A 20,598-nucleotide genomic window follows, 5' to 3' on the forward strand; every position below is an offset into this window, starting at 1 on the left:
GACAGTGCTATGATTTTAGGAAGAAATGAGGGAAAAGTCCAAGAGTTTCTAGGTATAAAAATAAAAGATCAAAGATCAGTGTGGGGGAAGAGAAAAATGATGCATGATAATGACAAGAGGAAAGAAAGAAGGAAATGAGCAACAAAACAAACTTACTGAAGTTGTTAAAGGACCTCCTACTTCTTAGGAAATTAATTAATCACAAATTTAAGATTGAATGTATGAATCAGCAGAAGGATGGAACTTGAAATGTACTGTGGTATGTAACTAATATACTGTATACTACTAATGAGGGCTAAAGCAATAAAGTGCACAGTATATAATGTATCCATTTTGACATATGGAGTTAAAACCAGTGTTGGGAAGTAATCAAATAAAAGTAATCAAATTATTGATCACTTGTAAAAAATATTTGTAAATACAGTACTAGTTAACTTTTCACAAAAATGCAGCTTTTACTCTTAATTCAATTCTTGAAGTAAAATTGTAATTGTTACATTCTAGTACCTTTATATAACCATATCAAGAGTTGAATAATATTGGAGCCCCGTCAAATATTAAATCAAGAAGTAGTCTTTCTTGGCTTGAATATAGATACCACTGACTATGTTAAAAGCTTCTCTATTCCTTTTCTTTTTGCTGGGATTGATTGTTTTCTTGAATATTTTTAAGAAGTCTTTCTCGTATTACTATGTATTTTTAATGAGCACCTTTTATTGCAGGTTGTGCTTTTGTGATTGTGTGTGCAATCATCGTCAACTTCACTGACCAGAAGGTGGCAAAATTAGTGGACCCAATAATGTCTATAGTATCTGCAGTCACTTTGTTGGTTCTCAGTTATCCATACAGTAAGTGAGCTTATAAGTTATACATCTGTAGCAGTTTTAAGTGCATAATTCACTACAAAATTTAGCATCATTTGTATGCATACACATGCAAGTTATTTAAGGTTTTTCTTTTTTTTAATTAATGACCCTTAAACTGCTTAAACTGTTGAAATTTTGTAGCACAGGAGTTCTTAAATGTGCGAAAAGCAACACAAAGTTGTTTTGGTTTCATACCTTCATACCAGGTTGTGCCAGGATTGAACCTACTGTACTACCTTTGGAAAAGAAGAACTATGTCCAACTGATTATTTTATTGAGGTCAGCATTTACTACTAATATTACTACCAGTGCTGCTGCTACTACTACTGCTGCTGCTGCTGCTACTACTATTACTGGTTTAACATGTTTAACACTTGTCATCCTTCCTGGCTTCCCAATTCCTAGTACTTCTGCATCTGATGGAGAATGCAGTTCTTTGGACAGCACTTTTGCATCCTTATCCCATTTGCCCAGGTCCTGAACTTACTTCTCTCTTCAACCGGTATCTCAGAGACACCGGCCATATCCTCCTTCACTGCAGTTGTCCATGGAGTGGTACATTTGTACATTTCCAAGTCATGAGAAAATCAAGAATTCTTCCAGATAATCTGGTGTTAGGCATTTGAGACAGGTAGCTGTAAAACATAAGACAGCGCTTTTTCATAACAAGTGAGAGCTTTACAAATTTAAAGTATAGCTCTGTATTTGACCTCAGGCAATATTCACCCTAATAATTCTGATGTGGGCTGAGAATCTTTCCTCTCTTTCATTTGGATCTCTTCTGTCTCACCATGGTGACTGAGGGTCAAGCATTCAGCAGCATATAAGCTTCAGGGTATACTATTGCAGTGTGACAGTAAGTATTTTATCTGCCATGATATTGATTTGAACTGATAAGTGGGTTTGCAGAGGTGAAAAGCTGTTTTCATGCATTTTAGACAGATATTTCAGAGCTTCTTTCTCTAATGCATTAAAGGAAATTATATTTTCAATATACTTAAAATGAATATAACATTTGATTTTTCCATATTTCATATTGAGAAATGCAGTGGTATTATGATGGTCAGACATCACTACTTCAGTATTTTCACAAGAAATCTAGAGACTTGCAGCTTCAACTACTTCTTGTAATGTTTCAACATGGAGGTGGGCGATGCTGAGGTCTTCTGTCAGTAAGGAATAAATCATCTGCAAAAGCAAGGTATTCGATATATACCGCTTTGGATCCAATGCCCAGCTTAATACCATCATTGGGTAGTCTGTTTCTCTAGGATGACTTTTCAAGAATACAGTTGTAAAGAATGGGTGAGAGACCATTGCCTTGACAAACTTCAGTCCTAATCCCAAAGGCTCTAGAGTTTTCCCCATTAATTTCTCTTGTGAATCAGTGTCGATCAGAGTTAGTTTGATGATGGCATGAGTCTTGTTGTCCATGCCCATCTCCTTGAGGATATCAAGGACTGAATCGATCAACTGAGTCATGGGTCTTCTTGAAATCAACAGAAGTTAATACAAGTGATTTGGTATGAAGAGATCTGATTTTGATGATACTCTTAGCGAAAATATCAGTCTGCTAATTTATTTATTTATTTATTTATTTATTTATTTATTTATTTATTTGTTTATACTAACTAATTTTTGGAAGTGAGACATATCAGCATGTATTTTAATATCTATATATATACAAGAACACGTCCTGACTGACTTACCGACTCATTCATCATCGCTGAGCCAAAACTATTGGACAAAAAGAAATGAAATTTTGAGGATACATTTATATTACAATGTAGGTGCTTGCTAAGGGAGAATTTTTGGATATTCCATCGCTAAGGGAGAGAAAGGAGGGAGGGGGGAATTTTTTTTTTTTTTTACATCGCACCAACACAGATAGGTCTTATGGCAACGATGATGGGATAGGAGAGGCCTAGGAGTTGGAAGGAAGTGGCCGTGGCCTTAATTAAGGTACAGCCCCAGCATCTGCCTGGTGTGAAAATGGGAAACCATGGAAAACCATCTTCAGGGCTGCCGACAGTGGGATTCGAACTGACTATCTCCCGGATGCAAGCTCACAGCCGCGTACCCCTAAAAGCATGGCCAACTCGCCTGGTAGGTGAATTTTTAAAATGAGTGTATGTACATCTCAAATAAAAGTTTACAGATGTAAAAAAAATGGTAATCACCTGGACCGCACTGGAAATAGGTCCTGGCTGGGTAATGACTACGAATGCAGTCCGGCCGCGGGTTCATTACCACCAAGGTACCCAAGACGACACCACACTGGATCTCCTCAAAGATTTAGTCCACATTAAAAATGCTTATCGGAAAAGATGGCAAAGATTTAGGGACCCAACTGACTGGGCGGAATACCTGGACCTAGCCCGGGAAGTACAAAATCGATTGCTGAAAAGAAAGATTGAAAAATGGGGGGAACTTTGCCGTAATCTCTCAGAAAATGAGTCAGATCGTGAATTTTGGCAGATTCTCTCAGAAAACGAGCCAGATCACTAATTTAGGCAGATTATATATAAAACGTTAAGCATTCAATTATAAATTTCAGTATAATACCCTAGCGAAGCACGGGTATCTTGCTAGTGTACAGTATTTGGATTTTCTGTTTCTCATTTGCACACCTTTCTGAATGAGTGCTCTGGAATGAAGATAAAGGGTGTATTCTGCCCAAAGGCAGGTCCAAAACTCTGCAGAGGTGTGCCTGAGCTGGAGTTTACGTACAGTAGGGTGGCCAGTTCCTTTCCGCTCCTCCATTCCCTTACCCCCCACCAACAGCGCGTGGCAACCCATCCAGATCTTGACCACGCCCAATGTTGCTTAACTTCGGAGATCTCACGGGATCCGGTGTTTCAACACGGCTACGGTCGTTGGCAAATGAAGATACAGTAGTCGAAATAAAATTAATGTTTTTATTTATTGCAAATTACTTTTGGGAAGTATTTGTGGAACTTTTGAGTGTACATGTGAAAGATTAATAACACATCCATTAGAGTGATGATGCAATTTTCATTTTTTTATATCACTTGAGTTTTCATTCTGTGGTTAGAAAGTAATAATATTTAAATCAACTTTTTCTTTTCTTTCAGTGAAAGAATCAGGCAGTATCCTCCTTCAGACCATACCAGACACCATCAACATTGATTCTCTTCGTAAGGAGCTTCTCAAAGCTTTTCCCGACATTCTCAATGTACATGATCTGCATGTTTGGCGGCTCACAGCTTCAAAGGTCTTCTCCACAGTTCATATAATTTTCCTCAATGCAAAGGTATGTGGAGATATTCATAGTTGAAATAAATGCGAACTAAGCTTTCTGACATCTTGTATTTTTAATAATGTACACATTTTATACAGCTGCCAACCTACATGACAAAGTATACTATAGTGATTAAATTTACCTAACATACCGCCCCACCAAAAGGCATTGGCCTTTTGCAGAAAAATAATAAAATGAAACATATGCACACAAAAATGCACTAGTCAAAAATAGGGCAAACACGATTTTTATAACAATACGTTGATAATGTTCAAGCATTTTGTAGTTTGATGATCAGTCCCAACTCGTTTCTGGTAATATACACAACTTGTTGATAGGACGTATCAACAGCTTTATCTTGTTTGAGGCAGAGTCTCTTTGATAAGAGTCCGATTGTACGATTTTGATACAGACCCTAAAGGCCTTATTTACTTCTTGTGGTTTCAGTGGTGATGTATCGCGCTCACTGCGAGTTTTCTTGCGGTTGGAAGAGAATCTGAGACACTGACCAACTGTTTTGAGTAATCTGTTTAAGGATGAAAATCTATTCAGGAATGTATCATCGTGTTTTATGACAATAAGTGATGTTATAATTCTTTGGTCAGGGATCTTCGAGGTGTCACAGCCTGACTGTGATGGCCATGATGCAGGGTCTAGACGCAGCCAGCTGGAGCCTTCCCACCATAGTGCACTGTATTGAAGAAGCAGTGGCTGTACTCCTCGTGAAGCAAGATCTGCAGGATTGTCCAGTGATCCAACATGACGCCAATGGGAGGCTGGTACAGTGTCTTGAATTTCTGCCACCCTGTTTGCCACGAATGTTTTCCATTTTGTAGGACATGCGTATAACCAAGCTAATACGATTGCTGAATCAGTCCAAAGTAGTACACCATTGGGGGTAGTGCGTAGAGTTTCAAGAGTTTCCTTCATGAGGCAAGCCAAAATTAAGGCACCACATAATTCGAGACGGGGGAATGAAATATGTTTTAGAGGTGTAACCCTTGATTCTGCACAAAGAAGTCTCGTGAGAACCTCGGCTTTGTGGTTGACAGAACTTATGTATACGGTAGCTCCGTAAGCAGTATTTGAAGCATCGCAGAAGCCACGTATCTCGACATTCTTCCCTATTCCTTCACTGAGGGCCAGTCTTGGAACTTTGAAATTATTAAATAGTGATATTTGTTGACATAGGTCAGTCCAGGTATCGAGCAAATTCCTGAGCAATTGATCATCCCATCCTGAACCTTCTTGCCACAGGTGTTGCATGAAGAATTTGAAGAGAACAACTACGGTAGTTATCAGCCATAGTGGGTCAAATATTAATGATATTATGGGCAGCACCATACGTTTTGAGCACTTGGATTCCCTTGAGATCGATTGATGTGGCTTCAGGCTACAGTTGATTTGAAATTGGTCCGTTGAAGGGTGCCAAGTTAAACCCAACATTTTTACTACGCTGCTCTCACCGTCAGTCAATGAATGTTTATATTCTCGTAAGTTCTCTGGGATTGATCCAAGGAGTTCTGGGCTGTTTGTGCAGCACTTTCTCAGCGGAAATCCTCCAAGCTGAAGAAGGTCTTGAAGTTCGATTCGCAACCTTAGAGCTTCATCCAAAGTATCTGTTCCTGAGATGCAATCATCCACATAAAAATCATGGCGAAGGACTGAAGCCGCTCGAGGGAATCTAGTTGCTTCATCCGTAGCCAGCTGTACCAGGCATCTTGTAGCTAAGTAAGCTGCTGATGATGTGCCATACGTGACGGTAGTGAGGGTGTAGGCTTTTAGTTCGTTCTGAGGGCTTTCTCGCCATAATACGCATTGCAGGGGTTGATGTTTTGGGTGCACTCTTACTTGTCGGTACATTTTCTCTGTGTCATCTGTAAAGGCTATTCTATGCATACGAAACCTCATGACCAATGAGCATAAGTTGTCTTCTACTGTTGGTCCTACCATTAAAATGTCATTTAGTGCCGTGCCATTGTCGGTTCTTGTAGAGGCATCAGAAACTACACTGGTCTTGGTAGTACTGGTCGAATGCTTGTGAACCGCGTGATGAGGAAGGTAATACTCTGTTTGTCTTAGTGTGGAATTTGGTTGAAGTTCGACCATGTGTCCAAGTGCTTCATATTCCCTCATAAACTCGACATAATCTTGACGAAGGTTGCTCTGCACTTGCGATTTTCCTTCCAGGAAATGAAAGCATTGTCTTGCAATCTCCTTTGAGCTTCCTAGGTTAATTTCCTTTCTCATGGGTAGTTCTACTGCATATCTTCCACTCTCATCCCTTAAGGTAGTATCGATGAATTTTTTATCATATTCCGCATGCTCTGGTGAACGAATTTCACGACTTATTTCCTCTATGGACCAGAATCGTTGTATTTGATTCTTAAGACTGAGGTCAGACCTAATGAAGAATGAATTAGATCCTTGCCCATTGTCTTTTCCTTCATTCATTTGCCGTGGATACTCCCCGCTTAGAATCCATCCTAGCTGAGTGTTCTGCAGTATTGGGTATCCTGAGCAAAATTTCCTTCCCTCCTTCACGAGATGCAAAAAGAACTGAGCTCCGATTAGTAAGTGAATACCCTGAGGGAGGTGGAAATCTGGATCAGCGAGGATGATATCCTTTGGGATATTCCATTCCTTGAGGTCGATGTTTGATGCAGGGATATTGCCAGTTATCCTAGAGAGTATTATTCATTCCACATTGAAATGGAAGTCACTGATCGTCGAGTGCACTTCTACGTTTACTGATGAATCAGCTTCGGAAGTCAGTTCACCGAATGCTTTCAGGGATATAACGGTCGTTCCTTTCTTCTTAAGTTTAAGTTGTTCTACTGCCTGCTCGGATATGAAGTTGCTTTGGGAGTCGCTGTCTAATACGCCTCGCATGCGATGATATCTTCCGTTTGAGTCCTTGATTTTAACCATGACTGTGCTTAGAAGAACCTGAGTGTTTGGAGTACTTCTGAGAGATTGATACGACGATTGAAGTGTGTCGTTACCCTGTGGGTTTTGTGCCATAGTGTTGTTTATGTTTGTTTTTTCCTCATTCTGATCGTTTTGGTGTAGCAATGTGTGGTGGTATTTCTTGCATACCTTACATGCGGTACTGGATCTGCATGCTTTCCAAGTGTGTGATGGACTAAGGCAGTTACTGCAGTGCTTGCTATCTTTGATCAATTTGAACCTTTCATCAGAACTCAAATTGAGGAATTCGAAGCATTTATACAGTCTGTGCTCTTCTGAGCAGATGTAACATCTCTCTGCTGTCGAGATGTATGATTGTTGTTGTGTTATCAAGCGTGGTGCTGATTTTGGATAATTGTTAAGACTGACTGCAGGTGGTTGGGTAAAAGAACAGAGTTGTAGTGTCTGACAGCGTCTCTCCAAGAAGCTAATGAGCTCCGCGAATTTAACTGCATCGGAAAGAGAATGCTCCTTTTCAAATTCTAACCTTAGTTTTTTGTCTAGTCGAGAGAGTAGGAGTTCATTAAGAAGTAAATCTAGGATACTTGGTTGGGCATTTAGGGCATTAAGAGCATCTATACTGCCCTTGAATACATTGATCAGCTTGCGTATTTCACTCTCCGTTGAACCTATTTTATGTGAAGTTTCCGTAATTTGCCTAACGTGTTCAGCTGCAATTAATTTGGGTGAATGATAACGATTGACCAGAATGTTGTAGGCTACTTGAAAGTTGGCGTCAGAAATGCTAATATTTCTTATGGTGTCCTTGGCTTCGCCTTTCAGAGAGGAGAGCAAATAGTGGAACTTCTCTATGTTTAATAGGTCATTATTGTTAACCACCAGGCCTTCAAACGTGTCTTTGAAATACAGCCAGGTAATTAGAGACCCACTAAAGGTAGGGAGATTTATTTTCGGTAATTTGATATTTCTAGGCATATCATGTGATGACTGAGTGAGCACTTCAACATTACCTGACATGTTTTGTAGATTGATGGTCTTCCTTAATTTAGCCTCCAGCAAGTCGATTGTGTCTTCGAATTCTTCTCGGTAGATCATGTTAGATTCCTCATTTTCTTCATCATACGACTCTAGTTGGCTTTGAATTTGCTTGAATTCTTCGTTGGTGGAGAGCAATCTGTTTAATTTAACCTGAATGAGGTTGATATCGGCAGAATTTATTTCTGACTCAACGAAGTGTTGAATGCGAGTTACACAAGCCTTCAAGGTTGCTCTCCTTTTGGTTAATGTTCATTTGTTGGAGTCTTCCATATTTATAGAATATCGCGGTGAAATTGAGTAAGATTTCGATAAGTTATCACAGTGTAGTGGATAATAATTATTCCGAGGTAACACGTAACTTTCTGGATGAACGGAAGAGTAAGTAATAACTAATTACAATATTTTATAAAGGTTCGTGAATTTGTTAATAGATGGTACTAGCCAGGGTAGTTGTAGCAGTGGACAGTTGTGGACCTTGTAAGAAGTTATGACTTTGGGCGAAAGGTAGCGCTAGTTGTACCATAATCTAGCTGCAAGTTCCTTGATAAGTTGTGACTTTGGGCGAAGTTTGTGCTAGGTTAACTTGGTCAAGCATCTAATATTCGTTTGAATTCGATCAGAAACATGAAATTTTATACTTAGGTGACTGTAATCCAATGGTTGCGTTAATTACCTTACATAGGACGGTGGATTGTAGGAGCTTGAGGCAAGTTCATCCGGGCTGCAAGGACCATGAAATAAATGCGAACTAAGCTTTCCGACATCTTGTATTTTTTAATAATGTACAAATTTTATACAGCTGCCAACCTACATGACAAAGTATACTATAGTGATTAAATTTACCTAACAATAGTAGTAAAAGTAATATGATCCATGTAATTTAGATGTTCAATCAATTTACAGCCCTTGATATACAATGTAGAATTCAGAAGTTTGGAGGCCATGCATACCCAGGAAGCTATGAGCATGTTAGGTAAAATAAAAATGGCAGAGATGCATTCTACTCTCTCATCTCAATGATTATAAAAGTTTTACTTGTGAAGAGAAGCACAGTGGCATGTCACACACGGAGACTTCCACTGGGCTTGGTATATTTCGTATGACAGAATTCGTTACGTTCAACCAGAGAAGCTGTCCATCCCTGTACCTTCCTCCTCACCATTTGGAATCACCCTGTGTATCAGCTCTGGCAGGGAAGGGACATTTCTCTTTGTTTTTTTTTTTACTTCGCACCGACACAGATAGATCTTATGGTGACGATGGGGCAGGAAGGGGCTAGGAGTGGGAAGGAAGCGGCCGTGGCCTTAATTAAGGTACAGCCTGGTGTGAAAATGGGAAACCACAGAAAACCATCTTCAGGGCTGCCGATAGTGGGGTTCGAACCCACGATCTCCCAAATACTGGACACTGGCCGCACTTACGCGACTGCACCTATCGAGCTCGGTAGGGACATTTCTGAGACAATTGTCTGAGTCTGGACATTTCCTCCATGTGCGACTAATAAGTATGGTTGTATATTTCCTGCATGTGTGGTTTTGTTTTCTCAAAGGAAATGTGTTTACGAATGTGTTTACAAAGGTGTTTGCGTGCTTAAAAATTGTGATTTACTGCCAAAGGCTGTTGATAAGTAAAACTGTATACGTAGTAGGATCAATTTTATGAAAACATACATACCAGTCGTTGCACTTTTTAGGACTGTGTGACTAATAGTGCAATAATTGAGCAACTAATAAGGATGTGTTTTTCTTTACTGAATATTTCTTTCAATCTCATGCATAATTGACCTGAGCACATATTAGCGTTATGCAAAGTCTTTTTCTTAAATCACATCATAACAGCATTTTTGTTATATTTTTTGTAGTAAGGTGGATTAGCGAGAGAAGGAACGAATAAGAAACTTACTCGAAAAAATCCAGGGGAATCAGATGTTTGAGGTTTGTCGGATGAGCATGAAGATGATGTTTTAGAATTGAGTGACCACCCTTCAGAAAGTGAACAATCCTGTAATGAACTTTTCATCGTACCGATTTTTGATGTAAACAGGGGTGGAAGAGGATTTATGTTCGGTAAGAGATGGTCTCTATCACTCTTTTTTGGCCTCATAGGTATTGGAGCAATAATTGCCTATACAATTTTACTAGCAAACAGAAAAGATGATAGAAGTGGGAGGGCACTTCTGAATAATTTCTCTTGTGAACCGTGTGTGGATTATTAAAAGATGCAACACTCGTTACCTTACCTTGCACGACAGCTGAAGACAAAAGTAAAGCAACTTGTGCCCTGGAAATGCACACTAAGGAAGGGGGTACTGCGATTTTTTATACCTGCAAATAGAACAGATCTTCAAGAGTGTTGTGAATGTTGTGCTGAAGGTTTCTGTGCACAGAACATCAAGTGACGTACAGAGTGGATTGTGCATAAAATGGGATTCTCAAGAAGACAAGAATTAATTTCAATGAATGAAATGAAATACTTTCGTATATGGCATGAACTTATGTTCCATATAGAGGAAAGGGTGTATTTATGGACATGACTGAATCAGTGACTACATTGTAGACATTCTTGCATTTGTAAGTCAGAAATTGTATTGTTCTATTTTGGACCCAAAGTTCAATAAGTTTACATAATTTTCAGTCAAATTAGAACAAAATTCCAGAATATTTTCTCACTATTTTCAATTATACAGATTGTTTTATAGTTTAATATTTCTTGCCATTTGTTTTCTAGTTTTTTTAGTTTTCTATTCTAAACTTAAGCTTGCTTTCAATATTCTTATTTTGTTGTTTATGGAGCATTTCTTTGGTATGAGGTAAACCCCATGGTTATAACTAGAGCCCAGATTATATGTAATTATATATTTGTTCCCATATATGTAGGTACTAGAAAAGCTAAATTGTCAGCGAATCACACTAAAAGGATCATTATTTCAGTGGTTTAGAGTTACATATTTTTACATATTTTGAGGCATAATAAATATTTTGATAACTATTACATATTTTAAATATTTTGAAGAATATAGCGCATTTGAAAGAAAACACATTTCTTTTTTCACTAATTTTACATTGATTTAAGGTTTTTAGTTAAATACTTAAAAATAGTTTTAAAAGCCTGTACATCTCTAACATGTAAAAATAATTTAATAATTTAAAGTAAGCTATTCTGTCAAAGAATCACATCCCTTAGTTATGTTGACGGTGCAAGTCCTGGGCATCTTGAGCTGAGTCTATCAATCTTCCCTTACACAAACTTTGTCACATTGTTCTTCTCTCAGATGTAGTGACTCTTCCTTTGTGATCCCTTCGCCAGTCCTCAGTTTAAATGTCATATGTCAAAACTGCCTTTTCCCTTTCTCCTTCTTTCTTCCTTCTTCAGTTATTGTTCAAGCTTCTCTTCCATGAACAGCTACAATCCATACAAAAGTCTTTAGAAACATTTTTCTAATAAGAATATTTGTGTTTGATGAGATGAAATTTATTCTGTCTTAATAAGGACCTTCTGTGCTTGAGCAAGTCTACAGTTAAATATTTCTTTGCCGGGCACTTGAATTACGCATCAGTGACTTCATGTGAAGTCGAAAGGTCTTTTTCTATATATAAGAACGTTCAAACAGACAGAAGGCATTCGATCACTGCAGAAAATTTGGAAAACTATTTAGTTATTAATTGTGCCTCCAAATGAAGATTAGAGGTTGTATAGCGTCTGCACTTTTAACCTTTTCTTGGTTTTGTTTCCTTTTCTGTGTACAAGAATACATCATATAGATCTTAGATATTAAGTTACATATTTTTTTATTTATTACATATTTAACTACTTATTTTGTCAATTTAGCTATATATTTATGTACATATTTATCATTTTTATACTACATATGATCCGGGCTCTAGTTATAATATTCTAATGATTCATTCTTGTCCCTTATTAGCATACTGTTATTTTTTTATTTGAATAAATCACATAAGACAATTGTGCATTTGCTTTAAAATTGTCCACCAAAGGGGCACTGTAATGTTTTCTGCTAAATAAGATGAACTTTAGGCCCAAAACGTGTCCCTTTCTTGAATCCAGAGATTTCCTCCATGCGCAACTAATAGTGCAATAATTCTTGTGTGACTTTTTAAAGGTTAACATCACCATATGTCCTTACTCCATATGAACACTTAATGCAAATGCAACAGTGTAACAAAATAAAACCACTACTATCAATGTTTTATTTACTTAACACAAATACAATATGATAACATCTAGAAATATGTACACAATAATACGGTACACAATTGATCCACTGGGCAGTCTCGAAATAAGGCAACTATTACAACTCACTGTATAACATAACATTAACTGAAAGCAACAAACTCCAAATAACTCAATTCAACTCATAGAAAATACTTAGTAGACCATGATTGATCTGCTGCCATGGTATTGCTATAGCTTATCTATGATAACTCATCATGTAACATGAACAGCAATACAACTTCTGAACTCTCACAACTCCTTAACTCACTTCACAATACCAACATCACATCACTATAACAACATACTGATACTATTACACATTGACATCAACTAGACTCACCACTCTTTATATATATTCTGGCTATGACTCTGGATGGTTACTCACAACGTAGTATTAATACAGTACAAGATTCCTGGAAGGTTCTACAATTAACATCCAGAAGTCCTTGGTAAGCTGTTTGAAAGGACGTATCACACTATATGCCGACGACATAAACTTGTTCTATACTGGTTGCAATATAGACTCCATTGTTAAAGATATGCAGGAAGACCTCAATACTCTGTGCTTTTGGTTTCAAGCAAATAAATTAACAATTAATGTGCAAAAGACTAATTATATGATAATGACAAAACAAGGTCAGAATGAAATCCCACACAGTACAATATATATGCAGAATACTGAAAACAAGTTAGTACTGTCAAATATCATGGGTTGGCTATTGATAGGAACTTGAACTGGACAAACCATGTTGAATACATTACTAAAAAGATCACACCTGTTGCAGGAATTTTAAAGAAACTTAATTATCTTATCCCACAACATCTTCTAAAACAGGTCTACTACTCTTTAATTCATAGTTACCTTCAATATTTGAATGTAATCTGGATGCGCTGTAAGAAGTCTGACTTGAATGAGCTAATGGTAGTACAAAATAGAGCTGTTAGAAATATACTTAATCTTTCCTACTTAACGCCAATAAAATATCTATACCTAAGTGCTAAAATACCGCCCCTAAGCATGAGTACAGAATTCAATACAGCTGTACTCATGTATAAAATAAAACATAAATTTATACACCACAACACTACATATACTCTGAATTCTGACAACCATCCGGGCACGCAAATGACTTCACCTTATACAATGTTCGCTCTTATAAATATGGTATAAACAGCTTGAAGTTCTCCGCGACCCAGTTATTTAATAACATCCCTGTGGAGGTAGAAACAGCACCAACTTTGGCAAAATTCAAACAAAGAGTCAAGCATTATTTTTGGGAAAGGTACAGTGCTGTTTAAATCAAAATATCAGTTGTCATTTAAGTCATTCTCCCAAACAATCTTGCAAACTGTCCGGAACTATTCTTGTACCTCTGCAACTTTTATGTTATATAAATGTAAATACTCTGTAATCTGTTCTTGTACCTCTGCAACTCTGTGTTATGTATATGTACTGTAAATACTCTGTAATCAATTCTTGTACGACTGCAACTTTTATGTTACCGTATGTAATTGTAAATAATCTGAAATCTATTCTTGTACTTCTGCAACTCTTATGTTATGTAAATGAAAATACAGTAAAACCTCGTTAATTCGAAGTCGTTGGGACTCAAAAATCGGACTTCGAATTACGTGATTTCAAATTAACCGCCAATTCGAAATTCAGAAGTACCAACCCTTGCCGCGTAACAAAATATTCTAAGGCCCGTTACTGCATGCATTTAACCTTGATTCACAGTTTATACCTTTCAAATGCCATGAAAAAAGAACTATTTCCAAAATGTATCCAAGAAGGTGCATTTACAGTATTCAAATAATACACTCGGATATCTCACTGGTAAACATAACCTCACGCAACGAAAGAAAGAAAAAAAAAAGCACGATTCAAAGACGAGGAGAAATCTATGCTCGCTCCCATGTGCAAGTGCTTTATTAATTGGATTACTATACTGTAAGCATTTTAGATGCCTTGTATTTACACAGAAAGTTCCCGGTGCCCTTAAAATTGAACTTTCGTATGACTATCCTTGTACGATTTCCCGCCATGGCACTTCTCTCGTACTTCAGAAATGTAAACACTTGCCGCGTAACGAAGTATTCTAAGATCCATTAATACATGCAATCACCTCGATTCACAGTTTAAACCTTTCAAATGCCATGTAAAAAACTATTTCCGAAATGTATCCAACAAGGTGCATTTACAATGTTCAAATAATGCACTTGGTAACATCACGCAACGAAAAAAAAAAAAGCACGATTCAAAGACGAGGATAAATTATGCCGGTTCCCCTGTGCAGATGATTTATTTTTTGGATTTCTTTACTGTTTGCATTTTTATTATAGATGCTTTGTACTGGCATGGAAAGTGCCCGACGCTCTTAAAACATCGTGTCTTATGGAAGTTTCCTATGACGAGGGAATAAAGTATCTCGCTTCCATGCGCATTGCAACGCACTACTATGACCCCCATCCCTCACACTGTACAGTTTCCAGGCTGGCAATTTCTCCTTTAAAACAATAAGACCGTTTGGGCTCGCATTAAAATAAAGCAATGCAGTTTCACCGGCAATGTCAATATTGTTCGGTGCCTACGAATTTATTATATTTGCCACGTTTTTTCGTCAACTGTCGGCATCGCCAGTGTTCGCGGATTCTGTTTTCCCGCACACTGCATGTTGCGTGATATTACGGCGTTCCTTAAAAGGTTGAACAAACAAGAATTCCGATTTCATTCAACTTAGCAATCATGAAGCGCACTGTTGACCCACCGAAGTGAGTAAGTGCGGAAAGCTACCCCTCCACGTTCCGGAACGCGCGTTCTATTATGACGCGGAGCGGATAAATTTAGAGTTGAAATTACTCTAACATACTATTGTTTTAAAATGTAAAGGCAGTTTCGAATTGAAAGTCTGAATTTCGGTAATGGGGCCAACATTGTACTTCGAATTACGAATTATCCGTATTTCGAATTAAACAATTGAAATAACATGCAAAACTGTATCTCATGTTTCCGGGAACGAGAGCTTCTTCGAATTAGGCGGGATTTTGAATTAACCGATTTCGAATTATCGAGATTCTACTGTACTCTAATCTATTCTTGTAATGTAAATGTAAATACAGTCAGAAATAATTATCTGTAATCCTCATATTGATGATGTACATATTTTATATATTGTGTGTTTATATGCTCAACCATTTACTAATAATCTTATATACACAAACTATATTTTGATGTGTAAGTGCCCACCAGTATGTAATGTTCTGTACAATTCCTATGTATGAGCCTGCAGGTTCGTTGGAATTAACTGAAATGAATGAATGAATGAAGTTCCTGTTCTAGAATTACGTATCTTGAAACAAGTTTATCATTACACCATATTACCTGAGGATAACTAGAAACACCTAGAAGTATTATACAGATGTCTTTGATATATAAAGGTTCCAAAGTTCACTTAAGTCAACACACATGCAACTAGAAATTTTTGTATCCTGATCTTGTTTGATCATCTTGGCTATAATATGGTAAAATAAGTGTTTTTAAAATATGAAGGGAGAATGTCATTTCTGCTTATGAATGCCATAGTGATACAATACTGTTGATAAAATGTTCAGTAAGTTCAAAGAACTCTTAAAATAAGCATTACAGAGTGATGGCAATGATGGTATAGTATTACATTCGCTTCTCAAAACTGTGAGTTTATTGTTCTTAAACTCAAGGTAGTTTATATGATTTAGAGAAGTAAGAAATTTTGAATACAGTTTCTCTCACTAGGAACAAGCATACACTTTAGAAGTGAATTGTTTCACATTTATTAGGTACCTTTTTTATAACTTAAGTAAACAAAACTACTCTCTATAAAGCTACAAGAGATTTCTGCAAGTTGAATTCTATTCTTCTTCTTCTTTTATGACCACATAGGATCACTTTAGTCAGTCCGTCCACCGTCGTTCAGGTCTCTTTGAAGGGATTGTTCGGGCTTTGCGGTCTTCCCGGTACTTCTTCAGACGCTCCGATCTTCGTGCCCTTTCCTCAGTTTAAAATATGCATGTTGTTGGTTTGTTTTGTGTAAGGGTAAAGCAGAGGTTTGTATTCTTGTGTTTTGTATTCAATTTTATCTTATTTGTGGTGTCTTCTGTTGTAAGGCCTATTTCCTTCAGAGCCTCTCTTACTTCTCTGATCCATTTACATCCTGTTGTGGTATTTTTTGAGACGAGATTGTGTTGTACTAGTTGTTTCAGAAGCCTCGAATCTTGCATCCTCATGATATGTCTAAAGAATCCCAGTCTCCTCTTATGCATAGTATCTGTAATGGGTTCTAGCTCTTTGTACACGACTTTGTTAGGTATTAACCGCCACTGTCCATCCTTCTGGTATTTTTTGTTGATGCAGATTCTTCCAATCCTCCTTTCAATTTTCTGAAGTCTGTCAGTGTTTGATTGTTTATTCAGGTGAAAAAGTGTTTCTGTTGCATAGGTAGCTTCTGGTTTTATAACTGTGTTGTAGTGTTTTATTTTTGCATTTATTGACAGACATTTCTTTTTGTAGATATCCCATGTTAATTTTTGTGCTTTAGCTCATCTATTTGTTCTTGTTTGGATTGAGATTTTTTCTTTTAGGTTATATGTTATTATTTCTCCAAGATATTTAAATTGAGTTACTATTTTGATTTTATTACCATTTATGGTAACTTCTTTTAGTTGTGTTGGTTTTTGGGGCATAATTTCTGATTTTTCAAATGATATTTTGAGGCCAATTTTATTTGCAATGTTTTGAAGTTCTGATATCTGCGTTTTTGCTCCTTTTATGTCCACTGCTAGTAATGCTAAATCGTCAGCGAAACCCAGGCAATTGGTTTTGAGTTTTCGGCCAATCTTTATTTTGGAGGGACATTTTTTAAACCATTCTCTCATTACCATTTCTAGAGCACAGTTAAATAATAGTGGTGAGAGCCCATCTCCCTGCTGTAGTCCAGTTTTAATTTCAAATGTCTCTGATGTTTCACCCCTAAACTTCACTTTTGATTTGGTGTTAGTGAGAGTCAATTTTATCATGTTTATTAATTTGGGGTGTAGTCCAAGGTGTCTTAAAATTTTGAACAGAGATTCTCTATGGATGCAATCATAAGCTTTTTTGAAATCTACAAATATTATCAGCATATCTCTATTTCTTCTCCTGTTATAGTCCATTATCAACTTAAGACTCATGATCTGATCAGGACAGCTCCTCCAGGATCTGAAACTTCCTTGATATTCTCCTAGTTCTTTCTCAAATTGTAAACTTATCCTATTAAGGATGATTATCGAAAATATTTTGTATTATGTCTAGCAGCGAGATTCCCCTGTAGTTATTAGGGTTGGTTTTGTCTCCTTTTTTGTGCAGTGGGTGAATGAGGGCTGTTGTCCAGTGTTCTGGTAGTCTTCTTTAATCCAGATAGAGACAAGTTGTTGATGGAAGGCAACTTTTGCTGATGTTCCTGCATATTTCCAGATTTCCGCAAAGATCTGATCTTCTCTGGCGCTTTGTAGCTTTTTAATTTATTCAGAGCTTGGTAGACTTCCTTTATTGTGGGGGATTGATGTTCTCTGGTGGTGTTTTTATCGGGGTGTTGGTGTCCAAATGAAGGAGTTCTGTAGGTACCTCACAATTTAAAAGCTTGCTGAAATATTTAGCCAGAATTTCTGCATTGTGTTTATTGTTATGAGCCAGCTTACCATTTTCATCCTTCATCAGTAGGGTCGGGAGTTCATATTTTTGGAGCTGCTTTCTGAAGGTTTTGTAGTAGTCCCTTGATTGAGTTTTATTGAATTGTTCTTCAATTAACTGAAGTGTGTCCTTATGATGTTGTCTTTTTATTCTTCTTAAGACTTGGGTAGTTTCTTTTCTCTGTTTTACTAGATTTTGATAGGATATTTCTGTTTTTTGGGACTGATGTAATAGCCATGCCTGATGTCTTTTCTCCACTGTTTCATCACATTCACTGTTCTACCATTGGTGTTTTTTATGTGGTTTAATTGGAACCAGGTCTTCTGCAATTTGTTTAAGGTTGTGTACTAAGTCTTCAAGTTTATCTGTGATTTTTATATTTTCAGTTGCTTTCTGGTAATTTTTGTTGTTGATTAGCTGGGTAGGATCTATTTTTCTTTTAGTTTTAAGGGCTTACTTTTGCTGTCTCCTCTGGGGAGTGAGTTTAATTTTAATTTTAACTACGTCGTGATCTGAACCTGTGTCTATTCCTCGGAGGACTTTGACTTTATAGATCTCTTTGTGGTGGTATTTGTCCAGGCAGATGTGATCCAGTTGCCATTCTCCTTTAGTGTAGTCAGGGTGTTTTCGTGTTTTGAGTGTTGAATTCTATTACTGTGTACAGATGAATTCTATTACTGTCTACAGATGAGCAATTTGCTAACTTTCTTTTCAGGATTGTTCCAGGATAACTAAAGAAGTAACTGATTTCTTTCATGGCCAAGGTATTACCCAAGTGACCATACAACCTGAGTTTTTCAAGGTAAGGACAGCAAGAAATCAATATCTAACAATATAAATTCACTAGTGTTCTTAATCCCTTTGTCCCAGAGAATATATATACTTAATATTTTCTTGAAAACTGTATTTTAATTATCTTTACTCTGTTTATTAAGGAGACACATCTGATGTGTTATGTTTAAGAACACCTGTATGATATTCATCCGTTAGAGGAAATGTAACCCAGCACAGTTTTGTAAGAAAGTAGTTTTAGGTATTGCCCAATAATTTAAAAGTTCTTGAATTGAAACCATTTGCTAGAGCATCCACTAGTTATGATTCTTCATTGTCACATCAACAAATAAAGGTAAAAATATAAATATTAAAAAATAGTCAATACCGTATTTATGTGAATAATCCCCACATATTTAAAAAAAATAGGCACGAAATTGGGCTGTAGGTTTTATTTGCATCAAGGTTGGGGCACACACTCCTGGTTCACCTAGTTTTTGATGTTGGGTGTACAGCTATACTTTGTGTAACTATAGATGAAATAAAACTGTCCCAATATGTCATATTTAAACGGAAAACTATTCAGACTTTCAATTCTAAACTGCGTTTACATGTTTTCAATAGCATTTTATAGAGTAATTTAAATTCAACATTTCTCTGCGTCACGATAGAACATGTCTTCCGCAACTTTCACTCACTTGTGTGTTTCATAGTTGCTAAGTTTGAGTGAAATCGTAATTCTTTCGTATTTTCGTATTTGGCATTTTAGGGAATGCCATAATATCACGTAGCAGGCAGTGTGAGGAGAAGCAGAGTCCGCAAACACTGGTGATACCCACAGTTGGTGATAAAGTGTGGCTCATAATTAGAATCAATTCGTACTCACTGAACAATAATGTCAATTATTATTTAAAGTTAAAAACTTCATAATTGTTTTGTATTGAACTGAGAATCGCAATGTTAAAAAGAGAGAGGTTCGACATATTCAATACACTGATATACAGTTGCACAAACTTATGTTACAACATGTTTAATTCGGGACCAGTTTTGACACATATTTGGTGCCATCATAAGCCGATTGAAAAAACATTGCAAGAAGTATACCATTATCAACACACCAAAAAACACATTAAAGGATAACTGTAACATATATATAACACTTTGATGAAGAAGTGATAAATTGAAGTTCATTTAGTTTTTACACTCTTGCTGTGAGTATTAAAAGAATTGAAGGATACAAGTAAAATGTAACACTTTTCCACGAAGATAAAATTTTGTTGTGGAGATCGTAAGCAATGTGATGGTCTTGAGCACTCCTGCTGCGAGCTTTGAAGTCAGTATATTAGATCTTGAGGTTGAAAAAGATTTTGAAGGATGCAGCTTAATTTACAATTATTGCTAGGCAAGGAATACACTTTGGCTGATGATGGCATCAAATATGTTTGGAAACTGGTCCCGAATTAAACATGTTGTAACATAAGTTTGTGCAACTGTATATCAATGTATTGAATAGGTGGAACCTGTCTCTTTTTATCATTATGAATAGTGTCAATGCCGATGAAACTGCATTGTTTTTTTCTTATGGTTTTAAAAGAGATTGGGTCACTGTAATGTGTTACAATGCAGACGGAAGTGAAAGACTTCCTTCCATTGTCATAGGAAAGTTTGATAAAAAACTATGTTTTAAGGATGTCGAGCACTTTCTGCACAAGTACAAGGCATAAAAAATGCAAACAGTACAGTAAACTGAAAAAATAAAGCACTTGCACAGAGGAGCCAGCATAATTTGTCCT

The 20,598-nt window shown here is 36.9% G+C and overlaps 1 protein-coding gene across 1 annotated transcript in view; it reads left to right on the plus strand.

The window, feature by feature from the left end:
• Positions 1-20,598, plus strand: part of ZnT77C (Zinc transporter 77C) — a 326,268-nt gene that overhangs the window by 299,534 nt on the left and 6,136 nt on the right. The window contains exons 6-8 of the mRNA XM_068227024.1: positions 723-848; positions 3,962-4,140; positions 18,750-18,836. Coding sequence (XP_068083125.1) covers positions 723-848; positions 3,962-4,140; positions 18,750-18,836 — 392 coding nt within the window. The remainder of the gene's footprint in view (positions 1-722; positions 849-3,961; positions 4,141-18,749; positions 18,837-20,598) is intronic.

This window comes from Anabrus simplex, chromosome 3, assembly GCF_040414725.1.
Source record: "Anabrus simplex isolate iqAnaSimp1 chromosome 3, ASM4041472v1, whole genome shotgun sequence".
Lineage (NCBI taxonomy): Eukaryota > Metazoa > Arthropoda > Insecta > Orthoptera > Tettigoniidae > Anabrus > Anabrus simplex.